The 16502-nt window shown below is 45.2% G+C and overlaps 1 protein-coding gene across 1 annotated transcript in view; it reads right to left on the reverse strand.

The window, feature by feature from the left end:
• CLIC1 (chloride intracellular channel 1) overlaps positions 1 to 16502 on the reverse strand; it is a 68999-nt gene that overhangs the window by 12522 nt on the left and 39975 nt on the right. The window contains exon 2 of the mRNA XM_082264440.1: positions 7607 to 7716. Within this exon, the coding sequence (XP_082120566.1) occupies positions 7607 to 7716 (110 nt within the window). The remainder of the gene's footprint in view (positions 1 to 7606; positions 7717 to 16502) is intronic.

Genomic DNA, 16502 nt, shown 5'->3' on the forward strand with positions numbered 1-16502 from the left:
CGCAGACATCTCCGCTGACACCCGCTGCTATCCGATTCCGATCCGGTCCATGAAATCCGGATGGACGGAAACCCTATTTTACATCCGTCTGGAGGAACGGAAGGATAGGATGAAAATGGACAGGCGGTCCGTTCTCATCTGATCTCCCCATAGAGGACAGCGGGGATCTCACAGCTTCATCTCTGCACATATAGTGAAGATAGAGCTGTCATCCGCTTGCTCAGCGGGGATCGGCGGATCGATCCCCCACTGAGCAGAACGGGCTCCGTCAGGTGCACCGCCCCTGTGAAAGAGCCCTAACAGTGTAAATTTGCTGTCCCCTCAAAATAACTGTCTAAACCGCTGGCAACAAAAGTGAGTACACCCCTAAGTGAAAATTTCCAAATTGGGCCCAAATTTTGTGTGGCCACCATTATTTTCCAGCACTGCCTTAACCCTCTTGGGCATGGAGTTCACCAGAGCTTCACAGGTTGCCATTGGAGTCCTCTTCCACTCCTCCATGATGACATCACGGAGCTGGTGGATGTTAGAGACCTTGCACTCCTCTACTTTCTGTTTGGGGATGCCCTTACAGTGCCAGTCTCTGAGTGCCAGGATGACATGTGCTGGAGCAGTGTTTCTCAACTCCGGTCCTCAGGATCCACTAACAGGTCAGGTTTACAAGAAAACTGAATTACATCACAGGTGATCTCATTTGCTGCTCAGTGATTGCATTACTCTAGTCTGCATCTCCCCAAGGTAATACTTAAAATCTGACCTGCTAGTGTGCCCTGAGGACTGGAGTTGAGAAACACTGTGCTGGAGTGATGTCACCCCCCACTGGCCAATGAAGAGGCCCAAAGACCGGCACTCAGAAAATGATGCCAGCGCAGGACCATTGGACAGGCAGGTATTCACCATTTTAGTTCTGCTTTAACTGTGACAGCTGTCTGCTTAGTACTTTTTTTGTTGAGCTGAGTAAATAGATGTAAGCCCCATACACACGGGCTAAATGCCGGGCCACATCGGCTGGTTAAAGAAAAAAAAAAAAAAAAAAACCTCTGACATTCGGACCGTGTGAATGCCAGCTGGTCCGACAGAAGCCGCTGGAAAACCAGCAACCCACCAGTTTCCAATCAGCGCTCTCAGTCAATGGCAGAGAGCGATATTCAGAATGTTTTGGCAGGAGAGGGGGAGACGCCCTGTCAGAATGCAGCAGCTCAGCGGGAGAAGTTGCTTTACCAACTTCAGATAGTTAGTACAGCAGCTCTGACCGGAGCTGACAGTTTATTTGTGTTCAACCTGCTGGCTGTATACTAGGCTTTACTGTGGTAAATCAATACTTTGAACAACTGACCAAGAACAAGCATGCAGCAAGTGAAGTAAAAGCAATTATTAGAACGTCTGATGTGCATTCTTGTCCCGGGTCAAACCTTCCTAAATTTTGCTGGATCAAAAACTAAAAATGATACCCCTATATGATGTCACCCATTTACAGGCAAGATGTGGCCCACTAAGACAATGGTGCACTAAAAGTCCATCAGAGCAAGTCACAGATTGGCTGCCTGCATCTGTCACAAGGAATTTACTACAGGTCATATTTCCCAGGTTGGCTCTACCCCTGCTCTGTGCCTCTTGTGGGAGAACTTTGGAAACAATGCAAACAGTTTCAGAGAATGAATGAATGGCTCTGCCATATGGCATGCTGCCACCGTCCATACCCAGATCACGTGCAGAGACATTCACAAAGACCAGTCACATTTTTCTGCTTTTCATATTGTCCCTGTTCTACACAGTTCCCCAATAGTCTGGATGACAAACACATGCAATTAAAAAGGAAAGAATAGTGCATGTCCAGCGAGTACAGATTTGGACCCATTATTGCAGTGTTCATCTAAAGCCCCGTACACACGATCAGATTATTGAACGATCTGTCGTCCGTTTTTTGTTGCATGCTAGTCTGATGTGGAAAGTGAAGAGGTTATTTTCATACGAATTTTCCCGTACGACAGAATTCTACTTCAGAAGTGATGTCATGTGTTGGATTGCTTTCTATGTGTTCTTTCATCTCTGAGCATGCCTAGTCCTGCTCATAAGATTTTTCCCCGTCGAAAACTATACTAATGAGACGAAAATCAGACGTGTGTTGACGGAGGACAAAAATTTTATAGCCTGCACATCAGGATTTTGTCAGCCGAAAAGTCGGAGTCAGCTGTCGAAAGCACCATACTAACAATCCGAAAAAAATCGGCAGATCGGTCGTTGGACGAAATTTTCCTTCCGAATTTCTTATCGTGTGTATGGGTTTTAGACTGACATTGTAGAAGATTTTTACACACACAAGCTTCTTATTCCATATTTTTTAATGTATTAAAAATAGAGATGTGTAAATAAAAATTAGAGGGAGCTCTCCACACTGTTCCTTTGCTTCATTTAATTTCCTTATTTTTCATTCCTTTTGCTACTTACTTATGTTTGTATGGTAATTGTTCAACTATACCTAAAGTGTTACTAAACCCAGGACCCTGCATTCACCATATCTGTTCTCCCACAGTACACAGAACATGGACATGCAATCATTTTAGTAAATATAAACTGCTAAATATCTTTTTTCATCAGCAGTAAATAGCAGTCTTGTGACTTCTATCAGTGCCTGGTTAAGGCCCCTTTTACACACGGAGTCCGTCAGGCAGACTCCATTTTTCTCAGAGGGGGATTGATCCGCCAATCCCACGCTGAGCAGGAGGATGACAGCTGTGTCTCTGCGCTGTGTGCGGACCGTCTTTCCGCTCTCATCCGATCCGATCCACCAATCCCACGCTGAGCAGGAGGATGACCGCTGTGTCTCTGCGCTGTGTGCGGACCGTCTTTCCGCTCTCATCCGATCCACCAATCCCACGCTGAGCAGGAGGATGACAGCTGTGTCTCTGCGCTGTGTGTGGACCGTCTGTCCGCTCTCATCCGATCCGCCAATCCCACGCTGAGCAGGAGGAGGACAGCTGTGTCTCTTCGCTGTGTGTGGACCGTCTGTCCGCTCTCATCCGATCCGATCCGCCAATCCCACGCTGAGCAGGAGGATGACAGCTGTGTCTCTGCGCTGTGTGCGGGGAGACAGCTGTCAGGTCCCAGATGGGAACGGATCGTCTGTCCGCTCTCATCCGATCCAATCCGCCAGACATATGGAAAAGAAGGGTTTCCATCCATCCAGTTTTGACGGATCAGATCGGATGTCAGCGGACATGTCTCCGCTGACATCCGGTGCCCCATAGAGATGCATGGGGCGTCCCTTCAGATCCGTCAAAAAAACTGACAGGCTGATCTGAACGGACTTCGTGTGTGAAAGGGGCATAAAGCTTGTAGGAGTTTTCATTTTCCCACGATTGTCCTATCAGGGTGCAGGACCCCTGACCCTCTGTCTGGACAATGCTGATTGGTCCTGTGCTGATCACATGCACCCTCCCAAGAATAAAAAATAAAAAAACACGCTTTAGAAATATACACCATACTGAGCATGTGCAGCCTGACTCCAGTAACTCTGTCTTATCTGGACCTGTTTTGGAGTCAGTGGAAGAAGGGGAGGATCAGAGAGGACAAGATCAAACAGTCTTTACACAATGCAGAGGATTAACCCCTTAGATTCCACAGTGAGTATAACAAGCATGCTTTACTGCATATACAGACTGATTTTACTGTTGTGGGTTTAGTAACACTTTAACTACAGTAGGAGATGATCTACTGCTTGACAAGTAGGTCATATTTTTGTGTAATTCTTTCTCCTGTAGGATCTATCCACCCTCCCTAAGCAGAGGCTTGGTTGAATCATAATGAATTGCAGGGTCCCAATCCCCCATTTTTTGTACTGTACTCAAAATGGTCAATAAAACTTTGAAAAAAAAAAACCTAGGAGGTAGCTCTGAGCAGATCAGTGGATCTAATCCATTGTCACTCTCAATTAACTGTTGAGCTAAGATGTCTCCCACACAGGGAGTGCATGGTTTTTAATGAAAAGCGGGCCAGTCTTGCATTGTGGCAGTAAAGCACTACTATTGTATAAGATATAGAAAAGGTAGGGTGGTGGCGCTGCCTAATTTTGAAAAGTGCTAAATATAAAGTGCAACAAGATAGTGTCCAAAACTCAGTATGCAAAGGTGATTACCTTATAAAGTGATACGTGCATGTAAATATTAATAAATAATGTGATACAATCTAAATTAAAAATAAATAGATGCCAGACACAAACTGTAACGGATATAAATCATCAATTCTATAAATACTTAATCGTGCATATCAGAAAGTGCTCTTAGTGCATATAGAATCCCCCACTATACCACACACTGTGGTATGGAGGTAACAAAAAAGTGCCAACAAAATATAATATAAAATGCCATAAGTATATACACAGAGTCCAATATAGGTACTAGGTGTCTATATGCCACATGCAGTGATCATATGCAGGGTATAAAGTTCCAAAGTAGATAATAGGTGATAGTAGGTGACCACACTCTGGTGATAGCTATAGGGAGTGACCCCGTGATGGACAGGGAGGTGTTGGGTGATCTTTCTGGTAAAAAGACTCACTCACCAGAAACACCCACCCAGCACAGGGGTATATCGCGGGTGTGTATATAAATCCGGGCGACCAGAGACTCCTGATATCTCCACCTATTCCCGAATGGAGTGTCCTGGGAATGGTCTCAGAGGTCCTATGTGGAAGGGTCCCTTGGGGTGATGGTCGGGATCTACTGGGTTCCTATCTGTAGGTAGTGGTCCGGGATGTCCTCGGGATGTCACTCGTATTTATATACCAGGGAATAATAGACAAGGCACATAGTGTGATACCGTAAGGGAAATTTAATGTAGCAAAGATAGAGAGGTACTCGCATTAAAGGAGAAAAAGCGAGCATACAATCGTATGTGTGGAGCGCTATGCGGTCCAAGCCTCAGTCTCGATCGTGAGAAACCGGAAGTGACGCGACACGCTGTACGCGTTTCGTAATAGATACGTCCTCAGCAGCGTCGGTTCACTTCACAGTATTTACGATACATTTATATCCATTACAGTTTTTGTGTCTGGCATCTATTTATTTTTAATTTATATTGTATCACATTATTTATTAACCGCTTTAGCACTAGCCACTGTGCTGCTACTGCGGCACAGTGGCTCGTTATCGTCTAGCGACGTAGACCGACGTCGCTAGACTCCTCCCCTGTAGGCGGCGCTCGCGCGCCGCCGGAGGCGGGCTCCCGCTATTTTCATTCACAGCGGGAGTCGGGCCAGGGGAGGAGCGGCGGCGATCGCCGCTGCTCTGCCCCGATCGTCGGGGAATCCAGTTTGGAGATCCGCCCGCCTGTGTAAACAGAGCGGGCGGATCTCCTAAGTGACAGGGAGTGACAGATCGGAGTGTTCAGCATAGCTGAACATCCGATCTGTCCCTGGCTCACTCAGTCACCTCCCCCCCCACACGTTAGTAAGCACCAGGCATACATTAACCCCTCCCTCTCCAATAAAATTAACCCCTTCCCTGCCAGTGTCATTTTTACAGTAACAGTGTATATTTATAGCACTGATTACTGCAGTAATGTCACTGGTACCCCCAAAAGTGTAAAAAATGTCAGTCAAGGGTCCGATCTGTCCGCCGCAATGTCGCAGTCCCGCAAAAAAAAAAAAAAAAAAAAAAAAAAAAAAATCGCAGATCGCCGCCATTACGCGTTAAAAAAAAAAAAAACACCAAAAATGACATAAATCTTTCCCTTAGTTAGTAAACGCAATAACTTTTGCGCAAACCAATCAAAATACGCTTATTGCGATTTTTTTTTACCAAACATAGGTAGCAGAAAACAAATTGGCCAAAAATGTAAAAAAAAATTGGTTTTTACATTTTTTTTTGGGGGGGGGAATTTCATATAAAAAAATGTTAAAAATATTGTTATTTTTTCAACATAAACGCTCTTTTTTTGTTTATAGCGCAAAAAGTAAAAATCGCACAGGTGATCAAACACCACCAAAAGAAAGCTCTGTTTGTGGGGAAAAAAAGGACGTAAATTTAGTTTGGGTACAGCGTCGCATGACCGCGCAATTGTCAGTTAAATTCGCACAGCGCCGAATCGCAAAAAATGGCCCAGACGTAAGACAGCAAAATGCTTTAGTGGTAAAGTGGTTAATATTTACATGCACATATCACTTTATAAAGGTAATCACCTTTGCATACCGAGTTTTGGACACTATCTTGTTGCACTTTATATTTAGCACTTTTCAAAATTAGGCAGCGCCACGACCCTACCTTTTCTATATCATATACTTATAGTCCCTTGGACTGTAATTTAGGGAGGCTGCAGCCTATATATACATTTTTTACCACATTTATACTCATTACACCATTTACACTTTTTTACCTATTTACTTTGCACATACTTTTTATCCAGATAGACCATTAGCGCGGGGTTCTATACCTTTTTACTACTATTGTATAGCACTGCAAAGCAAAAAGCAGATCCTTATCATGCAATGAGCAAATGGGGCTATCCTTCTATACAGATATTTTAAATTAGAGACTAAAGCAAGAATTTTTAGAAACCATCAAAAAGGACAAGTTCACCTCTGGGAACATTACATGTTTCACCCATTTTAGGGTGGAACATGTAACACGTTTCCAATGCTGCTTCCAATGCAGCCCCACCCCCGTGACAGCAGTTTGAGGAGAAGCTTCCCATACTAGCTGTCAGTTCTTTAAATCAACGGGGTCACGTGAGGCTTCGCCCACAGGGCTGTATGATCCCTGCATGCTGATTGGTCCTGTGAATTAAGTTATTTTGTGATGCTTCAATGCATATAAAAACATAAAAAACACAACACACAACTGGATGAGTGCATTTTAGCATGCAGGCTGGTGTTAACAGGCTCTACAAAAAGAGTTTAAGTGCCGGTTCACACTTATGCACTTGTACTGCGAATGCGATGCGTTCTAAATAGTCTCCAATCGCATGCATTTACAAAATACATTTTTTTTCATTGTGACGGTCGTTCACATCTATGCGTTGCGATCCAGATGCGAATGTGATGATGATTTTCTTACAAACACCGTAGGTATACCATCCCCAGCACATGACTCGATTCTCTGCATCCAAGGGTCCTTTCACATGGGCTTTCCACATGGCAGACTCCGTTTTGCTCAGTGGGGATCGATATGCTGATCCCCGCTGAGCAGGCGGATGACAGCTCCGTCTCCGCTTACTCTGCAGAGACCGCCTGTCTGTTTTCATCCCATCCTATACTCCAGGCGGATGGAAAATAGGGTTTCCATCCGTCTGGATTTCATGGACAGGATCGGATCGGAGAGCAGCGGATGTCAGCGGACATGACACTGCTGATATTCGCTGCTCCATTTCCGGACCTTTGTTCTGCTTTAACACATTGCATAAGCCAAAGCAGTGACTCCTTTATCAGACAGCTCTGTCCAACGTTTCACAAAATAGGTCTCAAGAAAGATTTGCGAAATATGTTACCCTTTAGCTAACTCCTAATGCTCTGGGAATTCTTTGTCATGGATTAAATGCTTATTTGTGAAACAAAGACTGCATTCATAAAGCAGATTGCCTTGAGCCCCCCCTCACCTGCAGGACTACTCACCTTTTCATGTCAACTGTAGTGACATTAAATGTGACTCCTTTTAGCCAAAGGACCATGAAGAGGCGCTGGGAAAAGGGGCAGTTTCCAATGCGCTGTCCATCACTGCCAGCCTAATAGGGAACAAAAGGGAAAGGAAAAAGGAGTGTCATCAGAAACGTCAACAGCCAATTCATATTCATAATATCTTAAAGAAAAAAATAGATCCTGGCAATTATTCACACACAAGAATTGACTTGACAGTAACAGATTTTTAGCTGATAGGATCATATAGAGTTTAGTGGATTTTATTCTTTATTTTTACGGTCTCAGTCTGGTCTCCCCTCCCTTGCATGGAAGGAATCTCCCCTGCGGGCTATTGTATTCTGACAGCTGGCATCTGCAGAATACCTGCACAAAATCTGCATCTAACTGGATGCAGACAATGTTTGGCCGTCAACTTTCCACCGAGCTCCTTCAAATTTCAGATTGAAGGATGTTGGGCAGGAGAGTGCCAACATGGCCAGGGCAATCAGGAACCGGGGAATTTTTTTTCTGTGTATGGCCACGCTATCTTTGTAGAAATTACAAAGTAAGAGGATGCAGCAGGACGCCGATCTGTGTCAAACATCTGTGAACACTGCCAAAAACTGCACCGACACCAGGATTTTCAGGACTGTCCTCTCGGTCCAGAAAATAGATGGTGCCCCTGAGTTATGTCTAAACAGGTGGCACCGTCATTCTGTAGAAAAGCAATTGAAGGCATTAACACATAATTCCTACAACCGCTTTAGAAAGCACGCAAGGTCTGCTCCATGGGAACATGGTTCCCCGTCTTGCAACCAAAAACCCCAGAATCCTCTACCGAACTTCAGCTCCCAGGTAAGACTGTGGCATGGAAGGATGCCAGCACTTCATTGGGCTTCCAAAGAAGATAGCCCATCACTCTCTAAAGCCAGACACATATTTGGGCACGCACCATACCAGGCATCCAAGTTAAACATTAACAATGAACACGTTGTGCAACTATTAGTACAGGAGACTCAGAGTGAAAGGGAGGGGTGATACAGGAACAGTGCCAAATACAGTGAAAGACAGAAGAGCCAAATAATAGGAAGAATTACCAAGAGGGAGAAGTATCGAGAGTTGGGTGGAGGAAGGGATAGAGAAAGTGGGAGGACAGTAGAGAAGTAGATAGGAAGGTGAGCTGCTCCTTCATCTCCCACGCTTGGCACTCAAGATATGGCAAATTCCTAAGACACCTCGTGTGTCACACCCATCTCTGCAGTCTGACGGAGACCTAGAAGTGCGTATGCAGGAGCGAGAGGCCGCGGGGACATAGAATTGTTTGTACAAGAAGATTGTGTGACTGGAGCAGAGAATGACAAATAGTACTGTGACAATAAAGCAAAGCCAGAAAAAGTGGAAAGAAACTACGAAAGAGGTGAAAAGATTATAAAAATACTAAAACTATAGAAAAATTAAGAAAACAAAATGGAAGCAAACTATAGAAAACCTGGAATCAAAAACTATAGAGGGGCAAAAAAAAAAAAAAACACCAGGAAAAAACGGAAAGGTTTTATTTAGCCATTTTATTTAGCCGAAATTCAGATCAGTGTGGCTAATCCCTATATTTATCATGTTGTGAATGCCTATAATACAGCGAGACCAAGTCGCCTGACAAGTCCTGGCAGTGTGAACCGGCTCTTAGAAGTTTGCTTATTTACCCTTATCCAATTTGATACATTTGTTCTTTTTTCTATTTTTCATAACCATCCCAAAGATTAAACCAAGAGCATCTAGGGCAGGGGTCTCCAAACTGTGACCAAAGGGCCAGATGTGGCTCTTTGCATGCCTTTATCTGGCCCTAGGGTCGCTATTCCTCCCACTGACACCAAGGATGGGGCGCTATTCCTCCCACTGACACCAAGGATGGGGCGCTATTCCTCCCACTGACACCAAGGATGGGGCGCTATTCCTCCCACTGACACCAAGGATGGGGCGCTATTCCTCCCACTGACACCAAGGATGGGGCGCTATTCCTCCCACTGACACCAAGGATGGGGCGCTATTCCTCCCACTGACACCAAGGATGGGGCGCTATTCCTCCCACTGACACCAAGGATGGGGCGCTATTCCTCCCACTGACACCAAGGATGGGACGCTATTCCTCCCACTGACACCAAGGATGGGGCGCTATTCCTCCCACTGACACCAAGGATGGGGCGCTATTCCTCCCACTGACACCAAGGATGGGGCGCTATTCCTCCCACTGACACCAAGGATGGGGCGCTATTCCTCCCACTGACACCAAGGATGGGGCGCTATTCCTCCCACTGACACCAAGGATGGGGCGCTATTCCTCCCACTGACACCAAGGATGGGACGCCATTCCTCCCACTGACACCAAGGATGGGGCGCTATGTCCCTTTTGTACGAAGAATCGGCTGTAGAAAGTTCTGTACACACTATACGAAAATCATATGAAAATTCTTTGGACAAAAATGTTCGCCCGATTTTCTTATAGTGAGTGCGGACATGTCCAACCTCAGGTGCAGTCTATAAGGGCTCTTATACACTAGGGAGTCAGCCGGACGGATTACGTTTTTCTCAGCGGGGGGATCGATCCACCGATCCCCCGCTGAGCAGGAGAATGACAGCTGTGTCCCTGTGCTGTGTGTGGAGACACAGCTGTCAGGTCCCCATGCATCTCTATGGGGGAATCGGATGGGAACTGACTGTCTGTCTTTTCTCATCCGATCCGCTGGAAGGATGGAAAATAGGGTTTCCATCTGTCCAGATTTGACGGATCGGATGTCAGCGGACATATCTCTGCTGAAATCCGATGCCCCATAGGGATGCATGGGGTGACCGTTCAGATCCGCCAAAAAAAACGGACAGGCAGATCTGAACAGTCCGCCTGTGTGAAAAGGGCCTTAGAAGAAAGAACTCTCAACACCACCACCGCAATGATTGACAGCAGCTGCTTCTCTATACTTGGAAGCAGGTGGTGGTGGATTTATCATCATTGTTGGTATATTTTCAGTTCTTGCTCCAGCACAATTTATTATACTTTATAATTCAGTATTTTAAACAGCATCAACTGTTTTGACAAAAAAAAAAAAAAAGAATGATCATCTATCATGGGACCTGCTGTCTTGTGGTGGAAATCTAAAGTACTCTGATTCGGAAGTTAAGACGTGCACAACACTGGGGTGTAAACCCTTCTAAAGGAAACACACACAGCAACCACTAAGGCCCCTTTCACACAGGAAGTCTGTCAGGCGGACTCAGCTTTTCTCGGCGGGGGATCGATCAGCTGATCCCCCGCTGAGCAGGATGATGACAGCTGTGTCTCCGTGCTGTGTGCAGAGACACGGCTGTCAGGTCCCCATGCATCTCTATGGGGGAATCGGATGGGTTTCCGTTTCAAGTGCCGGTTCAAACATATGCAATGTCTGTGTGATGCAAATTCAGCCATACAGATCGCATGGCCGAATTTGCATCGCATTTGGACCAAAGTTGCACAGGACCCTTTTTTGGTCCGCACCAGAATCAGATCGCATAAGTGTTCACACCTATGCAATCTGATTCCTGTCTGAACTGACAGTTCGCACTGCGATATGCAAACTAATCTGGGGGGGGGGGGGGGGGGGAGTCGTTAACTTTGTATTGACACCCCCCAGCGGTTCCTATATGGCAGTGTGATCTGCCTGCGAGTTGGGTGTGATGTGGGAACCCACATTGGATTCGCAGGGTTCCCGCATCGCACCAATGTGAACCGGCACTAAAGGGTACAAATAGGACTGTAAAAAGGAGCAAGAAGAGAAAAAGTACAAGCTACCCGGGCCTGAAAGGGCAAAGGGCAGTAATGGCTTTGAAGCAAACCTCAGCTCTGCATATATTCAATGATACAATGTACACTGTGCTGTGTGTTACACACTGCTACACTCTGTATGTTGGGTTATACATTACATACTGTTAGTCATCAAAAGTACTGTCATCTCAACAGGGATTTTTAAGATATTTTAAAATTCTACCCCTGTTCAATAAACTGGCTCATAAATGAATAAGGCCCCTTTCACACGGCTTTCTGATCTGGTACTCGTCAGTTTTTCAGGCGGACCTGATCGGATGCTCCATGCATCCCTATGGGGCAGCGGCTGTCAGCGGTGACATCTCCGCTGACACCCGCTGCTATCCGATCCTGTCCATAAAATCCGGACGGATGGAAACCCTATTTTCCATCTGTCTGGAGGAATGGATTGGATTAAAACAGACAGGCGGTCCGTTCTCATCCAATCTCCCCATAGAGGAGAGCAGGGATCTGACAGCTCCATCCCTGCAAAGTAAGCGGAGACGGAGCTGTCATCCGCCTGCTCAGTGGGGATCAGCGGATCGAATCTTGCTGATCAAAACAGTCCGCCGGGCTCACCGCTCGTGTGAAAGAACATTTATACAACAGAACAGGACTATAAATAGATGTGATTATTTACATCAAGCCATTCACTTTCACAATCACATCTTCAGAAAACACAAGTTAGTTAATAGATTCTCCTGTACAAGTAGCCTGGATCATATATCTGGATCTGTGCAATATGCAACAGCCCTGATACTGCTAAGGATTATCATGCACAAACAAAACAATAATGAACAAGATAAAAATAGTCATAGGTGTGCTCAGCCTATTGCATTGGGGCAGGGGTGTCAAACTCAATTTCATCGCGGGCTGCATCAGCATTATGGTCAGCCTCAGAGAGCCGGTTCCATCTGTACCCCACTACAATCCAAAGTCAAGAGCCCCCCACCCTCCCTTATATCACAGTGCATCCCCCTTACCATTTGCTACTGCTGGGAAGAAGCCAGGGGAGATGCTGGGAAGCAGATACTGCAGGGTCTGGAGGAGGACCACAGGAGGGCTGCAGTCAGCTGCTGGATTCTGCTAAATGCTGAGACTAGGGGAGGCGAAGAAGAAGGGGTGTTATGGCTGCACGGGGAAGCATAGGATGTGGCAGAGGAGTTCTGTCCTCTCTACTGCCATCTGCAGAGACAAGATTGGGGCAGAAATGAGGGAATGCAGCACCTGCAGGAGAGGTCCAAGGGCCACATGAAATAGCCATGGTGGGCCGCATTTGGCTCAGGGGTGCAGCACCTGCAGGAGCGGTGCAAGGGCCACATGAAAGGGCATTAAGGGCCCGATTCGGCCCGGGAGTGCAGCACCTGCAGGTTAGGTGCAAGGGCCACATGAAATGGCTTGGAAAGACAGATTCAGCACCTGCAGGAGAGGTTCAAGGGCCACATAAATAGGCACGGAGGGCCGGATTCAGCCCCCGGGCCTTGTGTTTGACACATGTGCATTAGGGTGTGCAACTGTGCACTCAAAAGCTCAAACACGCATGCCTTTCTCGCAAGCCTCAGATGAACTGGACAGTAAATTAATGGGAATTGCTCTGTGCTGAGCGGCTTCCTGTTCATTCACAAACTGAAGCATAGTAAACATAGTTTACTATGCTTCAGTTATGATTGAACACAGCAAGGGATTGTGTTCATGGTGATCATTTAGAAAAGGCAGGGGCAGGTAAAGGACATATTGATAAGCCCCTTCCCCCACTCTCCATCCTGAAACATCCCCCACAGCAGCCAGGGGGAGGGGGAAGGAAGCCAGCAGCACAGCAAGATGGGGGAAGCCTGGGCAGTAGGGAGAATCTGAAATATATTATGTGGCGATTGGTATCGGCGCTACCTTACAATATAAAACGTGACTTCCCCAAAGTGTAGGTGAAAAAATATATATAAGGGTGTCAACAGAAAATGGTTTTTTGTCGTAGACGCCACCTAGTGGACACTTTGGACTCTGCACAGCAGCTTTTGCTTATTTCTAGCACATGTGTGGCACATATATCAGGGAAAGTCCTGATATAACACTTGTGGTTGTGGTCATTTCGAACTCTGCACAGTAGCACCTGTTTATTTTCAATACTTGTGTGGCACAATTATATCAGAAAAAGTATATACCTGATATAACACTTGTGGTTGTGGGAACACCCCCCTTCCCCCCCCCCCCCCAATAATTTCCTTTTTTTCCACCATTTCGATATGTATATTGCACATGTATCACTATATTTGTTTTTTATTTGAAATTCAATAAACACACGGATTGTTTATTTCATTTAATTTACTCACAAAAAAACATTTTCTGTTGACACCCTTATATATATATTTTTTCACCTACACTTTGGGGAAGTCACGTTTTATATTGTAAGGTAGCGCCGATACCAATCGCCACATAATATATTTCACTTTCACCCTTGCACTTAAGGGTTGATTGGTGGCAGCTCACACCTTCTATTTACTTATCTATTTGTCCCCTCATATATCTTTAGTCCATAGCGCTGGTCATCCTCCCTTTACTATAAGTAGGGAGAATCTGCACCACACAGAGTGATTAGAGTGTGCCCAGGCACACCCGACACACCCCCTGAGCATGCCTATGGTCATAGTTTATTTTATACTCAGCATACCTGTGCAGAGGACAGGGAAAGTCATACACAAAAATGTCATATAAGATGTACAGCAGGTAGTTAAGGGGAAATACAAAATCATAAACCTCTACATGTATAGTAAAATTGACAATGAACGATAAAGAATGCATTTTAACAGAATTCTTTAACAGAGAGAAGGCAAATCTAAGTATAATTAAAGTTTATACTTCACGTGATCCAATAGGGAACATATCGGCATTCACCAAATCCAATCATAGTTTTTTTTTAAGGAATGCTGGTGTCTCATGTGAGTAGAAACTGCAAAAAGTCCAGTTTATAGCCAGACCCATCCGGTCTGATGGACCTGCAGTTAGAAGACACAGCTACAAGGCACAGCAACTTTATAGCATTCTATTGAACCAGTTAACCCTGGTCAATCGTTTTTTTTTTTTTTTACATACTTTATTATAGACCAGTGATGGCGAACCTTGGCACCCCAGATGTTTTGGAACTACATTTCCCATGATGCTCGTGCCCTCTGCATTGTAGTGAAGCATCATGGGAAATGTAGTGCAGGCCACACCTCCAGCGGTCAGGTCCCCTCTCATAGGCTCCAGAGGCAGGAAACCTGATAGGGGCGGTGAGAGGACCAGCGCACACAAAGATAATGGAGGCGGGAAAATATCTGGTCCCCGGGCTGGGAAATGAACATTGCTCATATAAGAAATTAGGACTTTGATCCATTACACTGCAGGAGGGCGGCTTAGAAAGGGGTGTTCTATATGGAGAATGAGGATCGTTGCTGCACATTTTTTAATCTGAAAGTTTAATAGCCTTTTTTTTTTTTTTTTTAATAGTTTTGGATAGGGTGGAGAGGGATTAGCACACGTGTCTGTGGCCCCATTAGAAAAGTAAGAGAGGAAATCTTCCACTGGGGACATTCGTTTTGGTGATCTAAGGGGGCCCAAGGGATTCCCTTAACTTCCAGACTGCCCACCGCATATATACTACGGCCGTGCAGCTGAGGCTGCAGAGAAAGGCCTGTGTGTTTGAGCTTTGGGGTGCACAGCCCTATGATTAAGGTGAAAAACCTTAGGCCTCATGTACACTGCTGCTGATAAACGGATGTTTAGGAGCAGTTGGGCATTTTTTTCCCAGCAGCCCCTGAACTCTCCTCTATGTTATCTTATCTGTCCATGTACACCGAGTCGTTTATAGTAGTTTAGAAGCAGTTGAATTTACTGACATTTTTTAAAGCAAAAAAATGCGTTCAGAGAGAAGTTTATTGGCATTTGAAACTCCAAATGCTTGTAAACGGCGCGCATACGCGGTACCTCGCGTTTATACCCATATGGAAGAAAAATATATTTCCAATATATTTAGGGAAAACATTTTTAGAAATATATTGAATATGGCCAAAATTGTAGCATTTCAAATATATTTCCAATATATTTGGGGAAAAATAAAAAATGTTTTTTTAAAATATATTTTAAATATATTTTTCTTCCATGTGGGTAAGCATTTTGCCTATAGGTGTTTCCAATGGGGATACATTTCTGACCATTTTGCAATTTAAAAAACGCATCTAAACGTAAACGCACATGTAAACGCGGCAAGACAGACGTTTTCAACTGTTGGTTACTTGCATTCAGGAGAGCTTTTCAAACGTCCCGTGTAAATAAAGCCTTAAGGCCCGTACACACGTACCGATCGTCGGCAGACAAGCGTCGGCCGACGACCGATCTGCCGATTGTAGGCTTGTTAGTATGATGCCTCCGACAGTCGTCAGCGCACATTCTGCCGACAAGAATCTGTCATGCAAGCATTAAAATTTTTGTATGCCGACACCAGAGCGGCCGATTGTTTGCCAGTCAGTACAGAATTCGGCCGACAGACCGCAGATTTGCAAGACTGGGCATGCTCAGAAAAGAAAAAACACAGGGAAAGTTAACCATTACATGACATCACTTCTGCAGTCGGCTGTAGTCGGCGGACAAAATTCTTTGTGCTGTCTTTGCACTTTTCAACAGACACCGACAGCCCAGGGACAAAAGACGGCCGATCGTTCGCCGACGATCGGTACGTGTGTACGGGGCTTTAGGCTTTAGAACCACTTTCAAGGCCTCTTGCACACGATACTCCTGCTTAAGCATCTACTATTTCATCATTTTTTTAATGTAATTGCACATATTTTCACGCATATGCGTTTGCACAATTTCGCACGCATTTTTGTGCAAATGCACGGAAATGTAATTTCATGTTCTTGTTTTGTGCATGTAAATGACCGTTTGCACTCATTTGTGCTCAATTAGGCATAAAAGACTGACCGAAAATGCAGATTTTTCTGTTTTGTTTTTACTGAAGACTGCATGGTGCTTGTTCACGCGCCTGTATGCATAGGCACATTGCAACTGTTGTATTTGGCTGTATTTTTTCTT

The sequence above is a fragment of the Pelophylax lessonae genome (assembly GCF_965119305.1).
Source record: "Pelophylax lessonae genome assembly, chromosome: 7".
Lineage (NCBI taxonomy): Eukaryota > Metazoa > Chordata > Amphibia > Anura > Ranidae > Pelophylax > Pelophylax lessonae.